The following is a 26,292-nucleotide window of genomic DNA, read 5'->3' on the forward strand; positions in this document are numbered from 1 at the left end:
GGAGTTTAGTATTTTTTGTTATTTTCTTGTGGGTGTACAGCGGTTATTTAGTGAAGGTATGCTCAAAGTGTTTTAGCGCATGAAGGATGCGCATGCGTATTAGTGCATTGAAGGGGTTGGTTTTTGTTGCACATGGACGCGATTACACGCAAGAAGTCATGATTCTATTCAAAAAAACACCCCAAAAAGCCTTTCCTTGACCACAACAACACTGAAACATTGATTAATGGGGGAGATAGGAGCAATGGTTGCCAGGTTAGAAGAAGAAGGACTGGATCTTAATCGGTTAATTGACGATGAACTTGAAGCAGTAGGTTTCTTGTCTTTGTGTTCAAGGTACGACAATAAACTTTAAATGTTGGTTATTAAGAATCTTAGATTGAAATAAACTGTTGTTTGTCGTATTATCTACGAGTGCTCACTTTAATACACGTAAATAGGGGTTTTAACGTTAACAAAGTTGTAGCCAAATCATGATTTGAAAAGAAGCGAAGCAAGACAACTTACTATTGATTAGATTAAATTAAACAACAAACCTTAGCTTTAAACAATAAACTAAATTTAGGAAGTCTAAAGTATCAGATGTATTGATTTGTATATCATTTCCCCCAGACTTAGACTGGCTATTAACAAACTAGGTTATTCGTAAAGTTAAATGCTTTTACTAACGGGTTTTTGTTATTGAGATATAAGTTTCAACTGTTTACAAAATTTACAACCAAAACATTACAAAATCTATTAACATATTTTCTATTGTTTTCTTTACGACAGATCAACTGCTTCTCTTTCAAACAGAGCAGATGTTATTTCTGGTGAGTTGTAAATATATAAAACACAAGCACACAATATATGAAGCTCTACTTTGAGCAGAATTACATTTATTCATTGGGTCATTATAAATACAGTGAAGTTCCATATTATGAATCCCAGAGATATATCTCAAAGCTGAGGCTGCATCTTGTGCACTTGTAGCACTACAGTATTTTGCCCTTGACATATTAGGAAAGCACGAATGGTGTGCACTGTTAATATGCCACCTCTTACCAATATGACCCGGGTTCAAGCCCTGCATGCTCAGTATCATATAAAAACGTCCTTTTTTCACGAGGGTAGCACTTAATAGCCAGTGGCTAACAGACCTGTGGCCCTCACTCCATGATCGAATTGGAATTTAGTAGTTGATTTTTGCGGAAGGAGGAAAACCGGAGAATCCGGAAAACCCTTGAAGCACAGGAAAGAACCAACCAACAACTCTACTTATATACAACACTGAACCAGGCGGGACTCAAACTCGGGTCACATTGATGAGAGACGAGTGCTCACACTGCTACGCCACCCATGCTTATGTGAGTAGAGTTGTTCATTAGTCCTCTCCTGTGCTACAAGGGTTTATCCTCCCTCCACAAAAGCAATTTGACCTATCAGCTGCCTTATCATTGGTTGTTAGGCATGTGTGGTCTGAGATGGGTAGACATAACACAGAAAGAAAATGTCAGTGAAAGTGTATCAGTAGATGTATGATATTCTGAGGTATTTGGGATGGAAGTGAATCAATGCTTAACATTCCTTTTTCTTTTCAACAGGTACTCAAAATGAGCTCAAAAGTCTTTTAAAGTCAATAGAGGACCAGCTGCGTAAGATACAAAGAGAGGAAAATCTCCCTCCAAGGTTTGTACATCCAAAATAGGACAATATACCATTACATCACTCATTCGTGTTGCAGTGGTAGCTTAAATCTATGTGGATTGATTTCTTGGTTTGAGTTTTGGCTTGGATCTGGTTGGGTAGGGCTTAAAATAATGGCCGATCAGTCACCGGTCATGATCACTGGCCAAATTAGTTTTAACTTAGTTGAATCTCATTTCTGGCATAACGTTAATGGTCAAAATGACCGGCAAGGCAAACATAAGACCAGACAAGTCCCATTTCTGTCCAGATATTGTCCGATGTCCGACCATTATTTTAAGCCCTGTAGGGTTATTGTTGTCGGAGCCAGAAAGAACAGACAATAGACAATAGGAGATAGTTCATTCCAAAATCAAAGAATAGCTGGAATGACTTGTGTTTCTGCTACTTATCCTCATGAAGAACATGGAAGTTAGTATTGAGATATTCAAAGTTGTTTGTTGTCAACAAAACCTATTTTAAGCCTTGATTATTTGTGATTGTTTAGTTGTATGCCCATAATTCCTTTGAATCATGACCTGATGTCTATCACCTATGTCTTATGGCACCGACAAGCTTTTTGAAATAGGTGTATAAGAATGCTTCCATTGTTTTCTGATAAAAACCCTAAAAATGTCTGTGTACTTCTATCTGTAATATTACAGGTGTTGAAGATCATAGTAGGTATTATCATCAGTGCTGTGCTTGGTTTAATAGATCACTTGCAGTACTTTGGAATGCAACTCAATTTTAAATAACAATAAATAAAGGTTATCAGTCGGCTAAGCATCTGATACGGCTGTTTATTTTTACAATTCACTGAGTATTTTACATTGATAAAATACAAGTGACGTGTAAAAATGCACAGCCCTATCAGATGCTTAGCCGACTGATAAGTTGTTTATCATTTCATTCTGCAAAGAAATACTCAAACTCCCTCTAAACTCTGTTGTACCCTATCTTGAGCAAATGAGAAGTGCTGATAAGGTCTAATATCAGGCATGGTCTTTTCCCGTATCATGCACATTCTTTGCAAAATTAAATGATAAAAATAACATAACAATTCTGAGGAGATTGAAATTCTTTTGCTTTGTTTTCCAAATTGAGCTGCTTTGATGTCACATGCAAGGGGTCTATTGAGCTGCTTTGACATCACATACAAGGGGTCTATTGAGCTGCTTTGACATCACATGCAAGGGGTCTATTGAGCTGCTTTGACGTCACATGCAAGGGGTCTATTGAGCTGCTTTGACATCACATGCAAGGGGTCTTTATCCTACAGGGGTATTAATAAATCTAATATCATGATTATAAACAGCTGTAAGTGTCATCACAAGCAGTCCCTCAAGTCCCCCAATACATACATTGTAAATCTAGCATAATTCAGCTTGTCCTTTGAAGCTAAAGAAATTTTTAATAGAGTAGTTTTCAAAAACATTTCCAAATTTATGAGTAAAAATTTATTTCTTTATTGTTGCAATAGTGTGTTGGAACATGAAAAAAGTGACGACAAGGGCGTCAAGCACATAATAGTAATAGATGATGAAGAAGAAACCCCTACAAATGACTTTGGCTGTCAAACTAACATGGAAAGTCCCTCTGTTAACATAACAACATCAAGTGAATCAGAAAGTATTCGTGATAAGAATGCTGCTAGTGATTCAGTATCTTGTCAACCTGAACCTCAACGGTGCACAGCAACACATGCTACACCAGTTCAGGACAGTGTGGTGCCTTCAGTACCAATCTTGCCGAAACCAGTAACGATGCTTCCTGATGCCATACCCAAGGGTTTGGTGACAGAAGGTGTTATTGCTTATAGAACATTAAAATCACCAACAGAGTCAGGTGTTGCAACAGTTACCAGTATGGTGACGCTGAAATCATCACAGCCGACAATACCACCACAACACCTAAGATCTGTTGCTACACCCTCTATGCCGTCAGCATCTGCCAAGACTTCTATACCAGATACTAGGTAGATAATACGTGATAAACCTTATTTGTCATGGCGTAATGTTTTCCCATTACAGGCCACTTGTCATTCTCTATAGTATCATTTCTTTGTTTAATGTTTGCGCATGAGAAGACACAAGAATATGGATACAACTCAAACAAAGAATCTTATTCTCAAGACCATGTGTCATTCTCTAGAGTATCATTTCTTTGTTTAACGGTTGCACATGAGAAGACACATGAATATGGATACAACTCAAACAAAGAATCTTATTCTCAAGACCATGTGTCATTCCCTAGAGTATCATTTCTTTGTTTAACAGTTGCACATGAGAAGACACATGAATATGGATACAACTCTAACAAAGAATCTTATTCTCAAGACCATGTGTCATTCCCTAGAGTATCATTTCTTTGTTTAACAGTTGCACATGAGAAGACACATGAATATGGATACAACTCAAACAAAGAATCTTATTCTCAAGACCATGTGTCATTCTCTAGAGTATCATTTCTTTGTTTAACGGTTGCACATGAGAAGACACATGAATATCGATACAACTCAAACAAAGAATCTTATTCTCAAGACCATGTGTCATTCTCTAGAGTATCATTTCTTTGTTTAATGGTTGTACATGAAAAGACACATGAATATGGATACAACTCGAACAAATAATCTTACTTCCAAGAGTACGGCATGTGGTATGTAATGGGAAAACATTGCACCACAACAAACAAGGTGTATTGGTAAATTATATATACAATATGAGTATTGGCAGGGCTGGTGCTACTCATTGAAATCCTTCAAAAACCCTGCAATTCAAAACCATTTTTAAGTGCATTTGAAAAGCCCTTGAAAGTAGTAAAATTGCTGGATACTCCTGGAATATGCCTTGCAAATGCTACATTCAAGTTGTCATTTCCAATCTTGCATGAGCAAAAATAAATAAAAACAATAATAAATAATTAAATGCAAACTTTTAAAAAGTCATAGTTAAAATAAAGCCCCAAGCAAAATTGGTCCCTGAAAATTGTAATCTTTGGGCCTTGAAAAGTCCTTAAAGAGTCCTTAAATTTTGTGTTGAAGATGTAGCACGAACCCTGTATATTGTTCATTGCTTTATATCAAATATCTAAGAACATAATTATATATTCTACTATACATTTTTGAGATTGGAGTAAGTTAAATGTTATTAAATGTTTGTGCAGGAGTAACTCAAGCAAACAGGAGGATACCCCTGAAGATGTGCCGGCCATCACACCAACCAGGTCAGTCAGGGATTTACTACACTTTTGCCATCAAATGTATACCCTAAACTTCTTTGATAGTTTTCGTTTGAAACTAATTGCTGTTTGACAGCAGCCGCAACAGTTTTAGACATAAAAATTAGTGTTTTAATGTGCGGAATGGCAACATTTACAGGTGCACAGGTTAATTACGTTTTGACGTAGGAAACTACGCATTTACTCCTCGTTTCATGTTTTAGTCTGGAATAGACTAGATAAAGCACGCCAAGCAAGTTTTTCATTTCTTTTATAAAATACAAATTAGGATAGCTTTTGGACACTGACAAATTAGAAAGTGTGTGCATGTGGTGTGTGCTCTCATAATTCATGTGCTCTCAACCAATCAGAACAGAAGATTTATAACAATTATATTCATAAAGATATTGAAGAAAAAGAAAACGTGCGCGCGTGCTGTGTGCAGTCATAAAGCACGCACTCCTAACCAATCAGATTGCGTGATTTAGAGCAGTTATTTCATAAAGTCTGATTTAGTTGTGTTTACGTCTAGACCTCCAAGTCCTCCAAGGTTTGAAGAGGGAACAAGAATTATTGGTAAAAGAGCAGATGACTTGTGGTATCCAGGTAAGATGATTGGTTGTCCTGAGTTAAAAAGTGCACAGGGTGACCACAGAAGATTTTTTTGCAATATATATTTTTTGCTTCATCAAAAGTATTTACATCATTGAATTGTTGTTCTACAGGTGAAATAATAAAAGTTGTAAAAGATCGTTACAATCAGGTATAGAAATGCTCCATATTGTAGAATAATTACTGGGAGGTGAATACTGAGGTTTAATTGGTTGAGATATTGTCAACATTTTGTTAGAGCTCTAAGCTGATGACACTTATATACAGGGAGTACTGAAGATATAGAAAGCATTTGTGTGTTCTGCGCAGTAATAAAGCATGCAGAACTTGGTAGAACACAAGAGAATATTAGGAGAAGTACAATCCATTATACAGTGCTACGCGGTCCACATCTTTGCATCATAATTACTGCTACCTAACATCTATTTCATCCCGGCCTGCTCTCAGTCTGACCTCTAGCTCAGCTAGTAGAGCATTGGTAGTACAATTCCGAAGGTTGTGGGTTCGATTCCCAGCGAGGTCAGAAATAAATTCGGAAAAATTAAGGGTCTTTCAACCAAATTGACATGTAACAATAGGACTAGCCAATTAACCAATTATAGCCATGGTTCTTCTTGATTCAGATGAATTTGGATTTTTAAAAAATCAATTAATTAGATGAGTATTAATAGTTTGTACCATTTTGTCACAGGTCAAGTTTAGGGTAAAATTTGACCAGGGCAACAGAGGTTTGTTACGATCGAATCACATTGCACTGGAAAGCAGCCCACCTCTAGATGTTCTGCATGTCGGCAGCAGGGTAGTAGGTAATGGTAACAATGCTATTTATGATTATAGTCCCCATAATATGAGGACTTTGTCACTGAGGGAAGTCTGATTATGTGAATTTTGCATAACTACACTTTTTGATATTCTACGAACTCAGAGATTTCAAGGGCTTTAGTGAAATTGTTTTGTACCAACTGATTATTTTTGATTGACGGCAGCGAGAAACCAACATTCACGGTGCAGCTTGTCACTACTGAGTTTGCAGAATATTGAAAACCATATGTACAGTAGGATAGTTTCATGTTTCGGACAATCTGGTCATTGCCATCTGAATATTGCATTAGTACTCTAGCATCAACCTTAATCAAACTTGTTAACTGTTATTACTATCAGACCTTCTACTTACTATCTCACCTCTGATTGGCTGAGAAGATACAGCCAATTCTCAATAGGATTAAAAAAATTTGTACAAACAATATATTTATCTTTGACCTTGCTCAACTTTATGCAATGATAGACTTACCTTGGGCATAATGTTTTCCCATTTCAGACCATGTGTCATTTCCTATAATATTATTTCTTTGTTTAACGGTTGCACATGTGAAGACACATGAATATGGATACAATTCAAACAAAGAATCTTATTCTCAAGACCATGTGTCATTCCCTAGAGTATCATTTCTTTGTTTAACAGTTGCGCATGAGAAGACACATGAATATGGATACAATTCAAACAAAGAATCTTATTCTCAAGACCATGTGTCATTCCCTAGAGTATCATTTCTTTGTTTAACAATTGCACATGAGAAGACACATGAATATCAATACAACTCTAACAAAGAATCTTATTCTCAAGAGAATGACACATGGTCTGAAACAAGAAACATTTTCATAAAGAAATAGTACTCAAGAGAATGACATGTGGTCTGAGATGTAAAACATAGCTGATGAAGAAAGAAATAATACTCAAGGGAATGACATGTGGTCTGAGATGCAAAACATAGCTGATGAAGAAAGAAATAATACTCAAGGGAATGACATGTGATCTGAGATGGGAAAACATTACTGATGAAGAAAGAAATAATACTCAAGGGAATGACATGTGGTCTGTGATGGGAAAACATAGCTGATGAAGAAATGAATAATACTCAAGGGAATGACATGTGGTCTGAGATGGGAAAACATAGCTGATGAAGAAATGAATAATACTCAAGGGAATGACATGTTTTCTCACATTGGAAAACATTATGCCTAAGGTCTATTGTTTATTAGATACTGTAGCATAGCAGACAGAGAACAAGGTTTATTCTAGTAAAAAATGATATTTAATGAACTGATACTAAATAACTGATTATTCGTAGCGTTAAGACCAAGAGAGACAGCAGACGAGGCTGCATCCTGGCGGGAAGCTAAAGAAGGTTACATGCATTTTCTTTTTGCAATTGTTTGACCACCCTCCCCTCCCCCACTACGTAATATGTGTTAGTACTACAATAAATAGGCACAGGTCTTATTGACCAGTACTATAGTCTGTAAGGTAACATAAGGGATGTTTATACGCGTGTTTGTGGTGTCAGCATGCATGTGCTTTGTTTACTGTCACTCTTGTTGCACCTTGTTAAAATCACTGTAGAAAAAAAAGAATGGAATAATGATTCTAGTTTACTTAAAGGTAATTTACACAATGAAGTCATATTTGTTTTCCACTGTGTGTGAACATCGTGCTAATGATGATTGTGTTTCAGGGCCATACGGCAAGCTTGATGTGTTATATGCAGGAATAGTTGCCGAGATCTGTTGTACACAGAACAGTAACAGGTCAGTCTCATATTACAACCTGTAGCTGTAATGTTTTGGCCGAATTATAGACAAGAAATATCAAACCCTAAAACAACCTCTGGGTTGATTTAAATCAGGGCACAGCTAATTCACAGAGCAAGCCCTGAAACCATGCCTGGGTTGATCTAAGTCAGGGCACGGCTAACTCACAGATTAAACTCTGAAATGACCTCTAGGCTGATCTAAGTCAGGGCATGGCTAACTCACTCATTTAACCCAGAAACAATGTCTGGGCTGTTCTATGTCAGGGCACTGCTAAATTATAACCTGACAATTGATCTTTTATTTCAGATTCCTAATCTTCTTTGATGATGGATTTGCTCAGTACCTTCCCCTACACAAACTGCATCATGTGTACCATACTGGTAGGTATAAATCCTTATGATTAACACACTGTGTTATCTTGGAGAGTCATATCTTGTTTGCTTATCAGGTGATAAAGTATGGAATGAAGTTGCTGAACATTCACAGGAGTTCATTCAAGAGTATTTGGAGGAATTCCCTAATGTATGTTACTTTACTGTATTACTGTATTATGAATATCTATCCAACCCATCCTATCCATCCATGTCATTACATCCTATCCATCCATGTCATTACATCCTATCCATCCATGTCATTACATCCTATCCATCCATGTCTTTACATCCTATCCATCCATGTCATTACATCCTATCCATCCATGTCATTACATCCTATCCATCTATGTCATTACATCCTATCCATCCATGTCATTACATCCTATCCATCCATGTCATTACATCCTATCCATCCATCTCATTACATCCTATCCATCCATCTCATTACATCCTATCCATCTATGTCTTTACATCCTATCCGTCCATCTCATTACATCCTATCCATCCATGTCATTACATCCTATCCATCCATGCCATTACATCCTATCCATCCATGTCATTACATCCTATCCATCTATGTCTTTACATCCTATCCATCCATGTCATTACATCCTATCCATCCATGTCATTACATCCTATCCATCCATGCCATTACATCCTATCCATCCATGCCATTACATCCTATCCATCCATGTCATTACATCCTATCCATCCATGTCATTACATCCTATCCATCCATGTCATTACATCCTATCCATCCATGTCATTACATCCTATCCATCCATGTCATTACATCCTATCCATCCATGTCAGTACATCCTATCCATCCATGTCATTACATCCTATCCATCTATGTCATTACATCCTATCCATCCATGTCATTACATCCTATCCATCCATCTCATTACATCCTATCCATCCATCTCATTACATCCTATCCATCCATGTCATTACATCCTATCCATTCATGTCATTACATCCTATCCATCCATGTCATTACATCCTATCCATCCATGTCATTACATCCTATCCATCCATGTCATTACATCCTATCCATCCATGTCTTTACATCCTATCCATCTATGTCATTACATCCTATCCATCCATGTCATTACATCCTATCCATCTATGTCATTACATCCTTTTTCCAATCGCACACCCAATTCATCTATCCCAACCTATCCATTCTATTCCATCCATCCATCCATCCATCCATCCATCCATCCATCCATCCATCCATCCATCCATCCATCCATCCATCCATCCATCCATCCAAACACGCAATCATCCATCTGTCTTTCAATTCTGCCTTCATCTATCTATCTATATATCTATCCATCCATCCATTTCTTCTTCTAAAGCTCTTCCATTCCTTCAATACACCCATTCTTCATGTTCCATTTATTTATTAATGTCTTTATTATTATTATTATTAGAGACCGATGGTTTTTCTCAAGACAAACCAATGGGTCAAGACAGAGTGGAGGGGCAAATGGTAATAATATTGATTATCATTAATATAACTATTTATAATTATTTTAATTACTGTTATTGTAAAGCTTGAAAGATTTTTTTACATGTGTGCTATATAAAGGTAAGAATAATTATTATTAATATTATTATTTACTATACCAATATATAGATAACAGTTCACATACTAGTACAGCATATGAGTGACAGATCTGGATTTTGAAATGGGGGTTCCTATAATGCTATTACCTTCAATAATGAACATTTTTGACAATACAAAGGGGGTTAGGGATTGGTGGGAGGTTCCCCCAGATACCCTACTGCATACTTACTCTTATCTTTGTATTGTTTTAGGCTCAAGGCTAAAGTGATGCAAGTAGACTGTAGTCTGGTTAAGGTAATAGCCATCTGTTTACCTTTATTTTTAAACATTCATTATTATTATTGTGTACTACTTTAAGTGACATTCTTCACTTGTCTCCCCCTCCCTACTGACCTACATAATATATACCTATTTTAAAAACATTGTTGGTCTAAGATCTGAAATCTAGGACTGAGTAGCAGGCAGTAAAATGTAATATATCCACAGCCGAATAACATAGTTTCCTCTTAGATTTGAATGTGAAGCATGGCCTTTGAGTTAGAAATGTGTGGGTTTTTTTGTATATTAGCCAGAAAATGTAAAAGCCAAAACTTCTGTTTGGTCTAAGATTGCCCATTTAAGATCTCATATATGTTATATTAACCTGTTTGACCTGTTTGTGTTTGTGTCATTAGATGTTATTTCAGGTTGATAACCGGTCAGAATGGATCTACAGAGGTTCTACTCGTCTTGAACCACTGTACAAAGCTTTGGTAAGCAGGATAATACTGCAGCTATCAGTACTTTTTTCACCTTTTTAACCCTCCACCTTTTATGAATTTTAATGTGAATTGTGTGCGCAAAAAGTGAATAAGAAGGAGCATTAAAGATTTTGGAACTATGCTCACATTTCGAACATTAACTTAGAGTTGTACCCATTAGTCATTATAAATAACATGTATAGCATGTGAGGCTCAGTGGTACATTGTTACCATGCTTGTATCGTCTGAACCACAGGTGGATGGTAAAATCTCAAACTCAAAGAAGAACAAAAGGCAGCGCAAGGCTCCCCAGAATTCAGATGAACCATACGTGGACATGAGATTAACCAGCCCTCACTTTGGCTTCTCTTTGTACAGCAAAACTGATCCCAAAGGTACTGTAGACCACTAGACCATTTTACCTTGGGTCTTGGGTGTAATGTTTTCATATAACAGACCATGTGGCCTTTGCTTGAAAATAATAAATATTCTTTGTTAGAGTTGTATCCATACTCCTGTGTCTTCTCATGTGCAACCATTAAACAAAGATATGATACTCTAGGGAATGACACGTGGTCTTGAGAATAAGATTCTTTGTTAGAGTTGTATTGATATTCATGTGTCTTCTCATGTGCAACTGTTAAACAAAGAAATGATACTCTAGGGAATGACACATGGTCTGGAGAATAAGATCCTTTGTTAGAGTTGTATCTATATTCATGTGTCTTCTCATGTGCAACTTTTAAACAAAGAAATGATACTCTAGGGAATGACACATGGTCTTGAGAATAAGATTCTTTGTTAGAGTTGTATCCATATTCATGTGTCTTCTCATGTGCAACTGTTAAACAAAGAAATGATACTCTAGGGAATGACACATGGTCTTGAGAATAAGATCCTTTGTTAGAGTTGTATCCATATTCATGTGACTTCTCATGTGTAACCGCTAAACAAAGAAATGATACTTAAGGGAATGACACATGGTCTGAAATAGGAAAACATTACGCTTAAGGTAAAAGGGCTGTATTAATTTAAAAATTGTCCTTACACTGAATGGTGGATGATTTTTTCATTCTTGAACAACATTCATCTTTGTTATTCTCTTGACAATAGAGGTTTTGTACCATCACATGACGGCAGCCATGTTAGATGGCAGGAACAATACAACCGTTTTACATGAGAAAGAATTCAATTCCCAAGAGCAAAGGGATTTTATTGTTCTACCATCCAACCACAGGAAGCCCACAGGCACATGATGGTGCAAAACCTCTGTAAAAATGAAATTCTTTCATATCTAGAATCTCATCCATGTCGTCAGGTTGTTTGATACAATTCCTACAATTGTGTAACAATTCCAGGTAAAAAACAAGAGGAATCAGAAAGAAATAGGAATCAGACTGTAAAACAAGTAGTGCAAGGAGCACAGGTGAATATTAACCTTGCTGTATATTACAACTCTTCAGTCATTCTCCTTGACCTAATTAACCTTCAAAGGTTCTCTTATTTTCCTACCTCCCTTTTCAAATACTAACAAACCTAACTATATTCTAATTCAATCTGTGAGTTAGCCGTGCCCTAACTTAGATCATCCCAGAGGTTGTTTCAGGGTTCAATCTGTTAGTTAGCCGTGTCCTAACTTAGATCAGCCCAGAGGTTGTTTCAGGGTTCAATCTGTGAGTTAGCCATGCCCTGACTTAGATCAGCCCAGAGGTTGTTTCAGGGTTTGAAGACCATTTGAGGGTTTTCATCTTTGGTTTAGTTTAACTAACATTTAATCTTGATGTTCATTGAAGGGTTCAACCAGATCGTCTTCAGGTGGACAAAGTTTGTCTCAAACTAGCAGCCAGGTTGAGCAGAACACTTCAAGAGAATCTGACACAACAGCAAACAAAGCGTCAAGAACATCAACAAACAACACTACATTATCTACAAGGGATACTACTCGCCCATCAAGAGAACCTGGAATCAAACTAAGTACAAGCAAACATACGATAGGAACTAATACAACCAGCATTACACCCAGCATTACACCAAACACAACAACACATAAAACAATAGGTACAAACACCAACAGGAGCACAGCACCTAGAACTATACTACCAAGCAACCAAGGAATACACATGCCGTCAGACACTAAGAGAATGGCGATACTGAGAAATATACTACCAAGCAACCAAGGGATGACGAACATGACTGGTAAAACAACTATGAGCTTTACAAGTATGTACATCTTGTTATAGCTGATATTATTTTACTCTTGTACGCTAGGTTTTGAATTCTTGACAAGTATGTACATCTCGTTGTAGCTGATATTATTTTACTCTTGTACGCTAGGTTTTGAATTCTCAGTTTCTCATGTTCATGTGTTTCAGTGAAGGTGTGGAATTTCAAATTGCATTGAAGAAATTTTGCATTCTTTACTTTACTTATCAAATTGAGCTGATCCTCACAGTATAACAAGCAACTTATGCAGCTGCTAATTGAAAAACTCAGAAAAAATTCTGAGTCTTCATTCTTTACTTCATTGTTGGTCATTATTTGTAAATTGTTTAAATGATTATGTTGTTGGGAATCAAGGATAGTGTAACAGAAGAACCCTTACCTCTCACCTCTGGGTCTCTACTTCAATAATTGCTGGACTCAGCTTTACAAGTGAAGAAAGGTTGCTGGGTCTCTCCCTTCAATCAAGGATTTTCTCTTATTTATCTCTGGTTTACACCCTCCATAAAACTTAACACATGAATTTTCGATTTCAACTGTGAGCTTATGAGCTGTGCCTGGATCAGCTTCATAGTTTGTTTAAGAGCATCATTGACAACATGTGAACGCTGAGTGATAAAAAACAACAACATGATATGGAACACCTTTCTTTGTTTCAGGAGCCAACAACAGTTGTTCTGTTCCAGACAGTACTGTTAGTATTGGCTGGTCAAACTCTCCAATGATAAACCATACCCTTGATGACAGCACGGCATCCATCATACAAGCAAGTACCATGAGAAAGAGAACCACGGCAGGACTGAGTATGTCTTGGTGCCGTACACTAATAATCTGATTATACTGTTACTGGGATGTGGTTGATTGTTCTACTTTATCTTTCAGTTACCAAGAACAACTTCAATCATGTTGGTGCAAATGTGGTGGCGTTTGGTGCTGATAGTACTGGCGTCATGACAAGTAAAATGGTTAATAATGGAGCTGTGTCAGTCATGTCTCCTGTCATGAATAAACTGGTTAGTGTCTGACTGTCTATCTGTCTGTTTATCTGTCTGTCTGTCTGTCTGTTTTTTCTTTCTGTCTGTCTATCTGTCTGTTTATCTGTCTGTCTGTCTGTCTGTTTGTCCTGTCTATCTGACTGTCTATCTGTCTGTCTGACTGTCTATCTGTCTGTCTGTCTGTCTGTCTTAATTTAAAATTTAAAAAATTTAAATTTAATTAAAAAACTAGATGCATATCTGCGAGAACTCGGGCTTCATAGCATTTCTTTGAAAGCCCGAGTAATTACCATTACTATTTTCCATTGCTTGTCACTCGTATTTTTCATTCTTATTTGTTCTCATATTTCATTCATTCTCATTCAGAATTGGGAAGCGCCATGGAAGCAGCGTCTTTCCGATGTAAATATCATAAAGGAATCTCTACACAAACCTGTGCTGAGCAACTCTAAACACGATGCTGCAGCACTGATACAAGAACGGCTTCAGGAGGAAAAGAAACAATTGCATGTGTCAAGACCCCTGCCAGAAATAACACCACTTATCCCTAAACCTGCAATACTGGGTGAGTATTAACCTGCAATACTGGGTGAGTATTAACCTGCAATACTGGGTGAGTATTAACCTGCAATACTGGGTGAGTATTAACCTGTGTGAAATGTAAGGTAGCTGTAGTGTACTCTACTCACCTCTGGGGTCTTAATTCAATTCCTGCACTCAGCATCACATGCAAGTAGAGTTTGTTAGGTCTTTTCATCTCTCCAAAAGAGTTCAATCTGTGAGTTAGCCATGCAGTGACATTAGATCAGCCCAGAGGTTGTTTCAGGGTGTTGATGAAAGTTTTTTCCCATGTTTTCCAGGTCCCCATAAGTGCGGTAAACATTGTGGTCAAACAAAACAAGTTGATATCAAAGAAAAATCCAAGCATAACATGTTGTCTCTGCCACTGATGCTCAACTGGAAAAGGTACCACCATGTCGCTATTGACAACCATGTCACTAATGACAACATTGTTGCTAATGGCAACCATGTGGCTGAAATGGGGAAAGCTGCAAAGCATAGAAGGTCTCTTGACAAAACAGTGCATGCATTCCAACAGCAGCATGATATCATTGCAATATAGCATATTAAGCTTATAACGCATGGCACAAGCTTTGGAGAGGACAGCTAGCTTGTGTGAGCAGTGCTTTAATAAGGCAATGTTTGTTATCATTGTATCTTAGAGAAATAACTAAACGTCATCCAAGAAGCAAGAAAGAAATCTATTACCGTGCACCCTGTAACAAAAGACTGGTAAGATATGTACTGTAATAGATCTAACTCACACATCACGTCATCGCTACTAGTGTTTATTTCTAATAGTAGTATTCGTTTTGTTTTTTCAGAGATCAATTGCTGATGTTGGAAGATACTGTAAGTATACCAGGAGTTTATCTTGTATACATTAATTTTTTTCCAGTTTACTATCCTAAAAATATGAGTTCTGATTGGCTGTTTGAGAGGGCTATATTTACTCAGTATCTGGGCGCAGTCCATCATATGAACATGGGCATGGGATAAGGGATTGCTAAATAAGTGGAAAAGTAAAAAAATGAATATTAGTTATTTGCTGCATTCCTAAATAATGGCCTCAGTTAATATATTCAAGACCTTGAGTACAGTTTATCCCTTCACATCTGGACTTCCTGGCCTGTAAATAACATATACATATATCTCCTTCAACATAATGAGATATTCTAATGGGCTAATATCTTGTTTTTTTATAGTGACACTAACAGGCACCAGTAACGTGACTATCGACCAGTTCTGCTTTGATCCTGAAATTTCCTGCACAGATAAACCAATCAATACAAAAGTGAGTTGAAGATTATACTATATATATATTATATATCTTTGGGATTTTTTTAAAGGGGTCAGGATGTCATCTACTAAACTCTAAACATTCACCAGTCTCACATTAATGTCCGTTTATTATTAATTATTATTATTAATTATTGGCTTGTTATTAAGTGTTTTATTGTTGACTGTAGAATATCCTCTTACCTGATATCTCCCATGGAGCAGAAACTGTTAGTATATCTGTAAGTATTATTTGTCATTATTAGAGATAATTAGCAGTATTTTTATCTGTTTATATTTAATTAATTTGGTAACAAAGGGGAGTACACTACCCATTGACTTGCCATTCATAGCACAAGATGCTTTTCAACAGAGAACTACAGTATTACCATCACTCAACGCTCAATCTGACTCCATCTGTTCCAAAGTATTCCTTTAACTACGCTTCTTTGTTATTTAAAGTTAGTTAGCTACTTAGTGAACAGCTTGCAGATTAATTTAATCTTATAGCCTTGATAATGGAGTCAGTATGACTTTGAAATGTGGGGTTCTTTCACCAGGTTTTACTTCCTTATGATAAAGAAGTAGCTGGCATAATGGAGTCAGTATGACTCTATGCCTCTCCTTCAAGTTAGGTAACTCTGTAATGTTGTTTCAGGTCTTGAATGAACACGATACCAGTTTTCCCCCGCCCATTGACTATGTGAGTGACAGAATCCTATCCGAGGGTGTCAGCATCGTAACAGACCCAGGCTTCCTGGCTTGCTGCGACTGTACTGATAACTGTCAGGTAAACAACTCAGTTACTTAAAACTTCTAGTAATAATGCTTTTTCTGTAGATAGGCAAAACGTTTTCCCATTTCTGACTATGTGTCGTTCTCTTGGGAACAAGATTTGATGTTAAATTGATGTTCACGTTAATCCCAATCCAAAAGGGCCTGTCATCTTATGTTTTTTTTTTGTGTTTTTTTTTTTTTTTTTTTTTTTTGCATAACATGTACAAGTTGTTGCACCTATTGCAAAAGTCTTTAGTGTGGAGTTCATGCGCCTCAAAATATTAGAGTGGAGAGTGCTGCCTTTGACTAAAAATATGTACAAATGTTTAGACCTTCACCCTACTGTAGCTTGGATGGCCAATTGAAGTGATAGTCCCATATCAGAGACATTGAACATAGACGACCAAAAGTTCATCACTACTAGGTTGAGACTGTCACATGTTAAGACCTTCACCCTACTGTAGCTTGGACAGCCATTGAAATGACAGTCCCATATCAGAGACATTGAACATAGGCGGCATAGGTTTGAACTGTCATGTGTAACCCTCTAAATAAAACACTGCTACTTACAATTGGCATCAGTGCCTGCCTCTTAGATCCTTGTCACAAAGTATCTATCTTTGTCTTCAGGATAAGTCCAAGTGCTCATGTGCACAGTTGACAATATCAGCAACAGCAGCTGTTGATGGAAAAGAAGACATTGAAGCAGGTTATGAGTATCGTAAACTAATGGACTGTGTGCCGACAGGGTAAGTCAGTCCTCTCATCTGTCACATTTTATCCATGCCACTATACGACCCTTGATTGTTAATCATCTTAGAATGTTTGTTTGTTTTGTCGTTGCAGTATTTATGAGTGTAATCAGAATTGTGCTTGTTCAAGTCAATGTTTTAACCGCGTGGTTCAGAATGGTATTGGACTGAGACTACAAGTGTTTAAGACTGAGAATCGTGGATGGGGACTGAGGACCTGTGATGATATTCCTATTGGGACATTCATTTGTACATACTCTGGACAAGTCATGAATGAAGATGTGAGTTTCATCTCATCAATCCATCTTTCCCATCCATCCCATCTATCCATCCTTCCATCCCTTCCATCCCATTTATCAATCCATCCTTCCATCCCATCCATCCAATCCATCCTTCCACCTATCCATCCATCCATCCATCCATCCATCCATCCATCCCATCCATCCTTCCACCCCATCCATCCCATCCACCCATCCATCCATCCGCCTATCCACCCACCCATCCATCCATTCATCCATCCATCCATCCACCTATCCATCCAACCATCATTCCGCACATCCATCCACCCACCTTTTCAACTATTCATCTATCCATTTATCAAACCAACCATCCAAGAATCCACCCGTCCATCCACCCATCTATCCATTCATTCTTTCACCCATCCACCCATTGTCTAGATACGGTTCAGCTGTCATATACAATGCTTTAAAATTCCAATGCATTAACATAGCAAGCATAGTATACAAATGTTTGTTGCTTGTTTTGTACTTTGAAGATGGCCAACAAAGAAGGCAGAGACTTTGGAGATGAATACCTGGCTGAACTGGACCACATTGAAGTAGTTGAAAAGATCAAAGAGGGTTATGAATCCAGTGTGTCAGACATAGAAGATGACAGTGTTATACTGAAGACATTAGATGGTGGGTCTAGTGGATGCAGTGATAATGGGTAAGTAATGGTGATGGTGATGGTATGATGGTGGTAATGATGATGGTGATGGTGATGGTGATGGTGATGGTGAGATGATGGTGATGATGAGATGATGTTGGTGAGATGATGATGATAATGATGATGGTAATGATGACGATGATGATGATGACGATGATGATGGTAATGATGATGGTGATGGTGGTGATAATGTGCTTGATACAGTGTCTATTTTACTATCACCAGGTTCATGTCTGATAGTGATATATCATCAGACATTGATTCAGTCATCAGTGACAACTCTAGTCTGTATGAACCAGTCTATTGTGATACAGTTACAATTAACTCAGTAAGTACCTTCAAAGAACTCAATGATCAATGCAGCCTCCTCTATCAGACCTTCAAATGATTGACTTTTCTATTGAATTTGTTTCTCAGAAAAGTCAAAGAAAGGAAGCCAAAAAACAAAGGTATGAAACTATTATGGCTGGGGAGGGGTGGGTAGGGTGGATTGTACTCTGTAATACACCAAGTGTTGTTGATATGGCAGGGGTGGGTAGGGTGGATTGTACTCTGTAATACCCCTAGTATTGTTGATGTGGGAGGGGTGGGTAGGGTGGATTGTACTTTGTATTATACCAAGTATTGTTGATGTGGGAGGGGTGGGTAGGGTGGATTGTACTCTGTAATACCCCTAGTATTGTTGATGTGGGAGGGGTGGGTAGGGTGGATTGTACTTTGTATTATACCAAGTATTGTTGATGTGGGAGGGGTGGGTAGGGTGGATTGTACTCTGTAATACCCCTAGTATTGTTGATGTGGGAGGGGTGGGTAGGGTGGATTGTACTTTGTATTATACCAAGTATTGTTGATGTGGGAGGGGTGGGTAGGGTGGATTGTACTCTGTTATACACCAAGTATTAATGTGGGAGGGGTGGGTAGGGTGGATTGTACTCTGTAATACCCCAAGTATTGTTGATGTGGGAGGGGTGGGTAGGGTGGATTGTACTCTGTAATACACCAAGTATTGTTGATGTGGGAGGGGTGGGTAGGGTGGATTGTACTCTGTAATACACCAAGTATTGTTGATGTGGGAGGGGTGGGTAGGGTGGATTGTACTCTGTAATACCCCAAGTATCGTATCAGGCAGCGTTGATATTCCATGTTTGTTCATCAGTGCTGTAAACACAAGCCAATCAAAAGATGATGCAGTTATGATCAAAGAAGATGGAAAGATGTTTAGAGTCAGCATGGCAGATGAAAGGTAAGTTATAGCAATCAAACTGCGTTCATTCTACTCCTGCTTAAGTACCACACACAAGCTAGTCAAACTAGAAGAGAACCAACAAGAGTGTCTTCGCACTCATACACTTACTACAGCTATAACATGACCATATCTGTTGTGTGATTGGTTGTTCTAGGTATGTGGTCGCATCTTCTAGTAATACTGGATCCATTGTGTTGAGAAGAATCAGTGTACCATCTGAAGATACAACAAACCATCAGTCTAATGGTGGGTACAAATACACACGGCACACAGCACACAAACAAACAAGTCTAAACACAGACAGACACACACAAACAACCAACTCTAAACACAGACACACACACACACAAACAAACAAGTCTAAACACGGATACAGTCACACACACAAACAAGTCTAAACACAGAGACAGTCACACACAAACAAACAAGTCTAAACACAGACAGACACACACAAACAAACAAGTCTAAACACTGAGACAGTCACACACACAAACAAACAAGTCTAAACACAGAGACAGACACACACACAAACAAGTCTAAACACTGAGACAGTCACACACACAAACAAATAAGTCTAAACACAGAGACAGTCACACACACAAACAAGTCTGAACACTGAGACAGTCACACACACACACACACAAGTCTAAACACTGAGACAGTCACACACACAAACAAACAAGTCTAAACACAGAGACAGTCACACACACAAACAAGTCTAAACACAGAGACAGTCACACACACAAACAAACAAGTCTAAACACGGATACAGTCACACACACACACACAAACAAACAAGTCTAAACACAGAGACAGTCACACACACAAACAAGTCTAAACACTGAGACAGTCACACACACAAACAAACAAGTCTAAACACAGAGACAGTCACACACACAAACAAGTCTGAACACTGAGACAGTCACACACACAAATAAACAAGTCTAAACACAGAGACAGTCACACACACAAACAAGTCTAAACACTGAGACAGTCACACACACAAACAAGTCTAAACACAGAGACAGTCACACACACAAACAAGTCTGAACACTGAGACAGTCACACACACACACAAACAAGTCTAAACACTGAGACAGTCACACACACAAACAAACAAGTCTAAACACTGAGACAGTCACACACACAAACAAGTCTAAACACTGAGACAGTCACACACACAAACAAACAAGTCTAAACACGGATACAGTCACACACACAAACAAGTCTAAACACTGAGACAGTCACACACACAAACAAACAAGTCTAAACACAGAGACAGTCACACACACAAACAAGTCTGAACACTGAGACAGTCACACACACAAATAAACAAGTCTAAACACAGAGACAGTCACACACACAGACAAGTCTAAACACTGAGACAGTCACACACAAACAAGTCTAAACAAAGAGACAGTCACACACACAAACAAGTCTGAACACTGAGACAGTCACACACACACACAAACAAGTCTAAACACTGAGACAGTCACACACACAAACAAACAAGTCTAAACACTGAGACAGTCACACACACAAACAAGTCTAAACACAGAGACAGTCACACAAACAAACAAGTCTAAACACGGATACAGTCACACACACAAACAAACAAGTCTAAACACAGAGACAGTCACACACACAAACAAGTCTAAACACTGAGACAGTCACACACACAAACAAACAAGTCTAAACACAGAGACAGTCACACACACAAACAAGTCTGAACACTGAGACAGTCACACACACAAACAAACAAGTCTAAACACACAGACAGTCACACACACTAACAAACAAGTCTAAACACGGAGACAGTCACACACACTAACAAACAAGTCTAAACACACAGACAGTCACACACACTAACAAACAAGTCTGAACACTGAGACAGTCACACACACAAACAAACAAGTCTAAACACAGAGACAGTCACACACACAAACAAACAAGTCTAAACACGGAGACAGTCACACACACAAACAAGTCTAAACACTGAGACAGTCACACACACAAACAAGTCTAAACAAAGAGACAGTCACACACACAAACAAGTCTGAACACTGAGACAGTCACACTCACACACAAACAAGTCTAAACACTGAGACAGTCACACACACAAACAAACAAGTCTAAACACTGAGACAGTCACACACACAAACAAGTCTAAACACAGAGACAGTCACACAAACAAACAAGTCTAAACACGGATACAGTCACACACACAAACAAACAAGTCTAAACACAGAGACAGTCACACACACAAACAAGTCTAAACACTGAGACAGTCACACACACAAACAAACAAGTCTAAACACAGAGACAGTCACACACACAAACAAGTCTGAACACTGAGACAGTCACACACACAAACAAACAAGTCTAAACACACAGACAGTCACACACACTAACAAACAAGTCTAAACACGGAGACAGTCACACACACTAACAAACAAGTCTAAACACACAGACAGTCACACACACTAACAAACAAGTCTGAACACTGAGACAGTCACACACACAAACAAACAAGTCTAAACACAGAGACAGTCACACACACAAACAAACAAGTCTAAACACGGAGACAGTCACCCACACTAACAAACAAGTCTAAACACACAGACAGTCACACACAAACAAGTCTAAACACAGACACACACACACACAAACAAACAAGTCTAAACACAGAGACAGTCACACACAAACAAACATGTCTAAACACACAGACAGTCACACACAAACAAACAAGTCTAAACACGGAGACAGTACTGACACAGAAAAACTTAAAGACAGACAGACAGACACCTTGACGGGCTTATGGACAGACATATAATCTTGTTAAATATATATATCTACTGTTTAACATAATAGTAATGTTTTTTTTTCTGATTCCAATGTCTCCCCGTCAAGACCCGTCTGGTGACCCCCCTCCAATGCCATGTGAACCCACAGTCATCGATCTGACCAGCAGCGATGAAGATGAATCCATCAGTTTTCCTATAGAAACCCATAATAAACAATCTGCTGATGATGATGGTGGTGGTGATTGTGGTGATGATGCTGGTGGTGATGATGATGGTGGTGGTGACGTTAAAAGCACCTCCAAACCCTCCAGTTGTTTCGGAGATCATTTTGATCTATGCTTGGACATATCTACGGAAAGCACCGAGTCATGTGACATGGACCAAGACCAAGGTGACGTAACTGACACGGCAGTCTCGTCCCAGGACATTGATGGTTCTGCTAGTGACGAGGAATTACGTCACAATAGTTGTCATGACAACAGTGATGTCAGAATGGACTCAACCAAAGAAAGTGATAATATGGACTTGAATGACGAGACCTCTGATGGAAGTCACAAGGGAGATACAAGTACTGATAGTAAGAATAATATAGAAATATCGTTAGGGGCGTTAGACAATACAAAGAAAATCCCTGATAGTAATACGGATGAGAATCTATCTACAGAAACACTAGCCAAGAATGACTGTGATGTTAAGCATGATAAACCAATATCTGAGGAGAATGACTTGAAGGTTAACAGTGGTGATCATGGTAGTCATGGTAACAGTAACCACGACAATGATAAAGGCAGTGAGAGTCAAAGTGAACATGGCGATGTAGACAGTAACCATGACAACAGTAAAGGACAAGTTGATAATGAAAAGGAGGTTGCTATTAGTGACCAGGAACTGAATATGGATGTTGACGAGAAGAAAAGAGATACATTCAATCACGTGACAGTCAATCATGATCAGCAGTCATCATCGGCATCATCAGATGATAATGTACCACCGTTGATGTCAGCTGATGATTTAAGCAAACTTGCTGCTCAACTCCATCAACCTGATGAGGAACCTCCAAAACTAACCAAAATGGAATGTGGACTTCGACTGACTGACTTGAAAGATACAATAACAAAACTACAATCGCGTGGTGTAGCATTAGATGGTGTGAGCCCCGAGACTGTCCAGGAGAGTACCTCTTCGTTTGAAGATCTTCCTTTGTTCCCAGAATCTTCTAGTTGTGATGTCGAGTCATTTCCTCCATCTCCTGAAAGTACAGACTCTGATTCCTCTGTTACTGATTCCATTGAGAAATCTTCTGATGGTTCTCGCCACCGCAATGTTCGTGTTAAAAGCAATTCTAATGGACGTCGGGCAAGAAGGTTCATTGTAACACTCCAGAAAAACGGTAATTCTATTGATATGTACGTGGTTTGTGTAGCGTGTGACAAACGGTAATTCTATTGATATGTACGTGGTTTGTGTAGCGTGTGACAAACGGTAATTCTATTGATATGTATGTGGTTTGTGTAGCGTGTGACAAACGGTAATTCTATTGATATGTACGTGGTTTGTGTAGCGTGTGACAAACGGTAATTCTATTGATATGTACGTGGTTTGTGTAGCGTGTGACAAACGGTAATTCTATTGATATGTACGTGGTTTGTGTAGCGTGTGACAAACGGTAATTCTATTGATATGTACGTGGTTTGTGTAGCGTGTGAAAAACGGTAATTCTATTGATATGTACGTGGTTTGTGTAGCGTGTGACAAACGGTAATTCTATTGATATGTACGTGGTTTGTGTAGCGTGTGACAAACGGTAATTCTATTGATATGTACGTGGTTTGTGTAGCGTGTGACAAACGGTAATTCTATTGATATGTACGTGGTTTGTGTAGCGTGTGACAAACGGTAATTCTATTGATATGTACGTGGTTTGTGTAGCGTGTGAAAAACGGTAATTCTATTGATATGTATGTGGTTTGTGTAGCGTGTGACAAACGGTAATTCTATTGATATGTACGTGGTTTGTGTAGCGTGTGAGGTGTGATGTCACTGGATAGTGTTGATGTTAACATCCTTAGTAATCATATTATTGTAGGAATCAAAAGATCTGCAAGTCCCAGTATGACTGGAGACCACCCTGTCAAGAAGCCTACAACAAGGAGCTTGTTTGACGAGGAACATTGCTACGTGATTGATGCCAAAGCGTACGGCAACTGTGGCCGTTATTTGAATGTAAGTACATCTCACTACTGGCTTTGCTAATGCTCACTCAATAGCTAATATTCTTCTATATGATGGGAAGCACGGGTGGCGTAGCTGTAAGCTCGCTCACCTCTAACCAATGCGACCCAGGGTTGAGCCCCTGGCTTGATGTCGTGTGTGAGTCATTCGTTGGTTCTCTCCTGTGCTTCGAAGGTTTTTCTCGGGTTTACCTTTCTCCACAAAAATCAACTTCCAAATTCTAATTCGATGTAAAGGTTGCCTTGTTATTAGTTCCTAGACATGTAAGGGTTTTACGAATATCCTTTTTCATTCCATGTGTTATGTTTTGATTTACAGCATAGCTGTTCTCCTAACTTGTTCGTCCAGAATGTGTTTATCGACACCCACGACTTACGGTTCCCTCGTGTTGCTTTCTTTGCTCAGCAGTAAGTATTCCGGTATTCCATCTTATATTATGACGTCATTGGTTCTTGATTGGCTAACAATCTCGTGGTTATTTTTAGTAACATTTCTGCTGGTTCCGAGTTAACATGGGATTACATGTACGAAGTTGGCAGCGTCCAAGATAAAGTCCTTCGCTGTTACTGCGGATCTTCTCAATGTCGTGGAAGATTATTATGATCTCATCTTTACACTACCCTCCCACAGACTTGACCAATCCCTGCCCCACCGTCCCCTCCCTAGTAAAGTCAATTCATTGTTCTTTGGAGTACAGTATATACATATGTATGTCATGAACAAGGGTTTTTAGTTAAACTAATGTGATACGAATGTATAATAATGTATAGAGTATCACGGGACACCAATAGCCAAACTGCTGAACAATATTCTTTCAGAGTTTGGATCTGAACATTTTTAGACGTTTTTTGTATTTTTTGAGCATTTTTTAGCTCTGAAAAGACTATTTTTTATTTTAGCATGTGTAGAATGCAATATTCACATCCCTTCATGAACGTCATTCACTGGTTTATTACCCATAAAGCATGTGGGTCATTTCAGAGGAGGATCCAGGGGTGGTAAAAGGGATGACTAGTTACCCCCCCTTTTGATCACATTTGTCAGTATATCATTAGTATATCGTTAGTAACACTCACCCCCCTTTACCTCGAATTCCTGGTAAAACCAAGTAACAGTCACGCCCCCTTTACTTCGATTTCCTGGTAAAACGTAAAACGATGTATCTATACGTACTTGGTATTGGAATAAACAGATTTTGTTGGTCGTATTTTGTTAATGTTTTTGTTTGCTTGGGAATGATTTGTGTTTAGTAACCCGACAAAGAATCTCAGAAGTATTCCATACAACAATTAGTCATTCTGGGTCGAGGTGCTAGTCATTGCAGTGCATTGTGGGGATGTTTAGGGGACATTTAATTCCAAGATGGCGTCTATCTCTTGCTGTAAAACATTGAAAATTAACGAAAATGCACTGCATAGCCCACTCAACCCAGTTTTCTCCACAATCTCTGAATGACTAATACGTACCTTAGTACTCTCACTGTATACATAATTAGCGTGTCACGTAGGAATTTAGCAACCCCCCATATATGGACATTGGAGTTTGCGCAGTGCAGGTGTAATGCTTTGCGACCCCTGCATATATAAGCACCACACCCAGATCCTTGAATCATTCCGTCGAAAGCTGCCAAAGGAGAGCCTTGTAGAAGATTCACTCATCCAACCGTCACCAGCTAACATGGCTAACATCCCTCCTCTTCCTGGC

The 26,292-nt window shown here is 38.5% G+C and overlaps 1 protein-coding gene across 2 annotated transcripts; it reads left to right on the top strand.

Annotated features, from left to right (window-relative positions):
- Positions 1–121: 121 nt before the first annotated feature.
- On the top strand, positions 122–25,792 carry LOC116307959 (histone-lysine N-methyltransferase SETDB1). Of its 2 annotated transcripts, XM_089027050.1 has the most exons (38): positions 122–336; positions 772–812; positions 1,584–1,668; positions 3,149–3,643; positions 4,831–4,890; positions 5,417–5,490; positions 5,610–5,647; positions 6,188–6,302; positions 7,626–7,682; positions 8,010–8,082; positions 8,395–8,468; positions 8,537–8,610; positions 9,899–9,957; positions 10,287–10,329; positions 10,710–10,787; positions 11,032–11,170; positions 12,134–12,201; positions 12,569–12,995; positions 13,655–13,798; positions 13,878–14,008; positions 14,357–14,555; positions 14,851–14,956; positions 15,214–15,283; positions 15,376–15,403; positions 15,757–15,845; positions 16,021–16,071; positions 16,488–16,619; positions 17,237–17,355; positions 17,453–17,639; positions 18,134–18,306; positions 18,532–18,634; positions 18,724–18,755; positions 19,463–19,549; positions 19,707–19,798; positions 22,463–23,746; positions 24,443–24,579; positions 24,907–24,995; positions 25,074–25,792. In XM_089027050.1, the coding sequence occupies exons 1-38, from the start codon at positions 227–229 to the stop codon at positions 25,189–25,191; spliced, it is 5,481 nt and encodes a 1,826-aa protein (XP_088883176.1). In that variant the 5' UTR covers positions 122–226; the 3' UTR covers positions 25,192–25,792. The 2 variants fall into 2 exon arrangements, with proteins under 2 accessions (XP_088883176.1, XP_088883177.1); XM_089027051.1 differs by lacking the exon at positions 7,626–7,682.
- Positions 25,793–26,292: the final 500 nt, after the last annotated feature.

The sequence above is a fragment of the Actinia tenebrosa genome, unplaced genomic scaffold (assembly GCF_029948245.1).
Source record: "Actinia tenebrosa isolate PJP-AT-01 unplaced genomic scaffold, QUT_ActTen_1.0 PGA_scaffold10__47_contigs__length_13832649, whole genome shotgun sequence".
NCBI lineage: Eukaryota > Metazoa > Cnidaria > Anthozoa > Actiniaria > Actiniidae > Actinia > Actinia tenebrosa.

What these genes read in the sequence shown, in the direction of transcription:
- LOC116307959 (XM_089027050.1), top strand. Translation starts at nt 227, where the DNA reads ATGGGGGAGATAGGAGCAATGGTTGCCAGGTTAGAAGAAGAAGGACTG. An exon ending in TGTACACAGAACAGTAACAG is followed by an intron (nt 8,083 to 8,394) that starts GTCAGTCTCATA and finishes CTTTTATTTCAG; the next exon opens with ATTCCTAATCTTCTTTGATG. An exon ending in AGTGGATGCAGTGATAATGG is followed by an intron (nt 18,307 to 18,531) that starts GTAAGTAATGGT and finishes TACTATCACCAG; the next exon opens with GTTCATGTCTGATAGTGATA.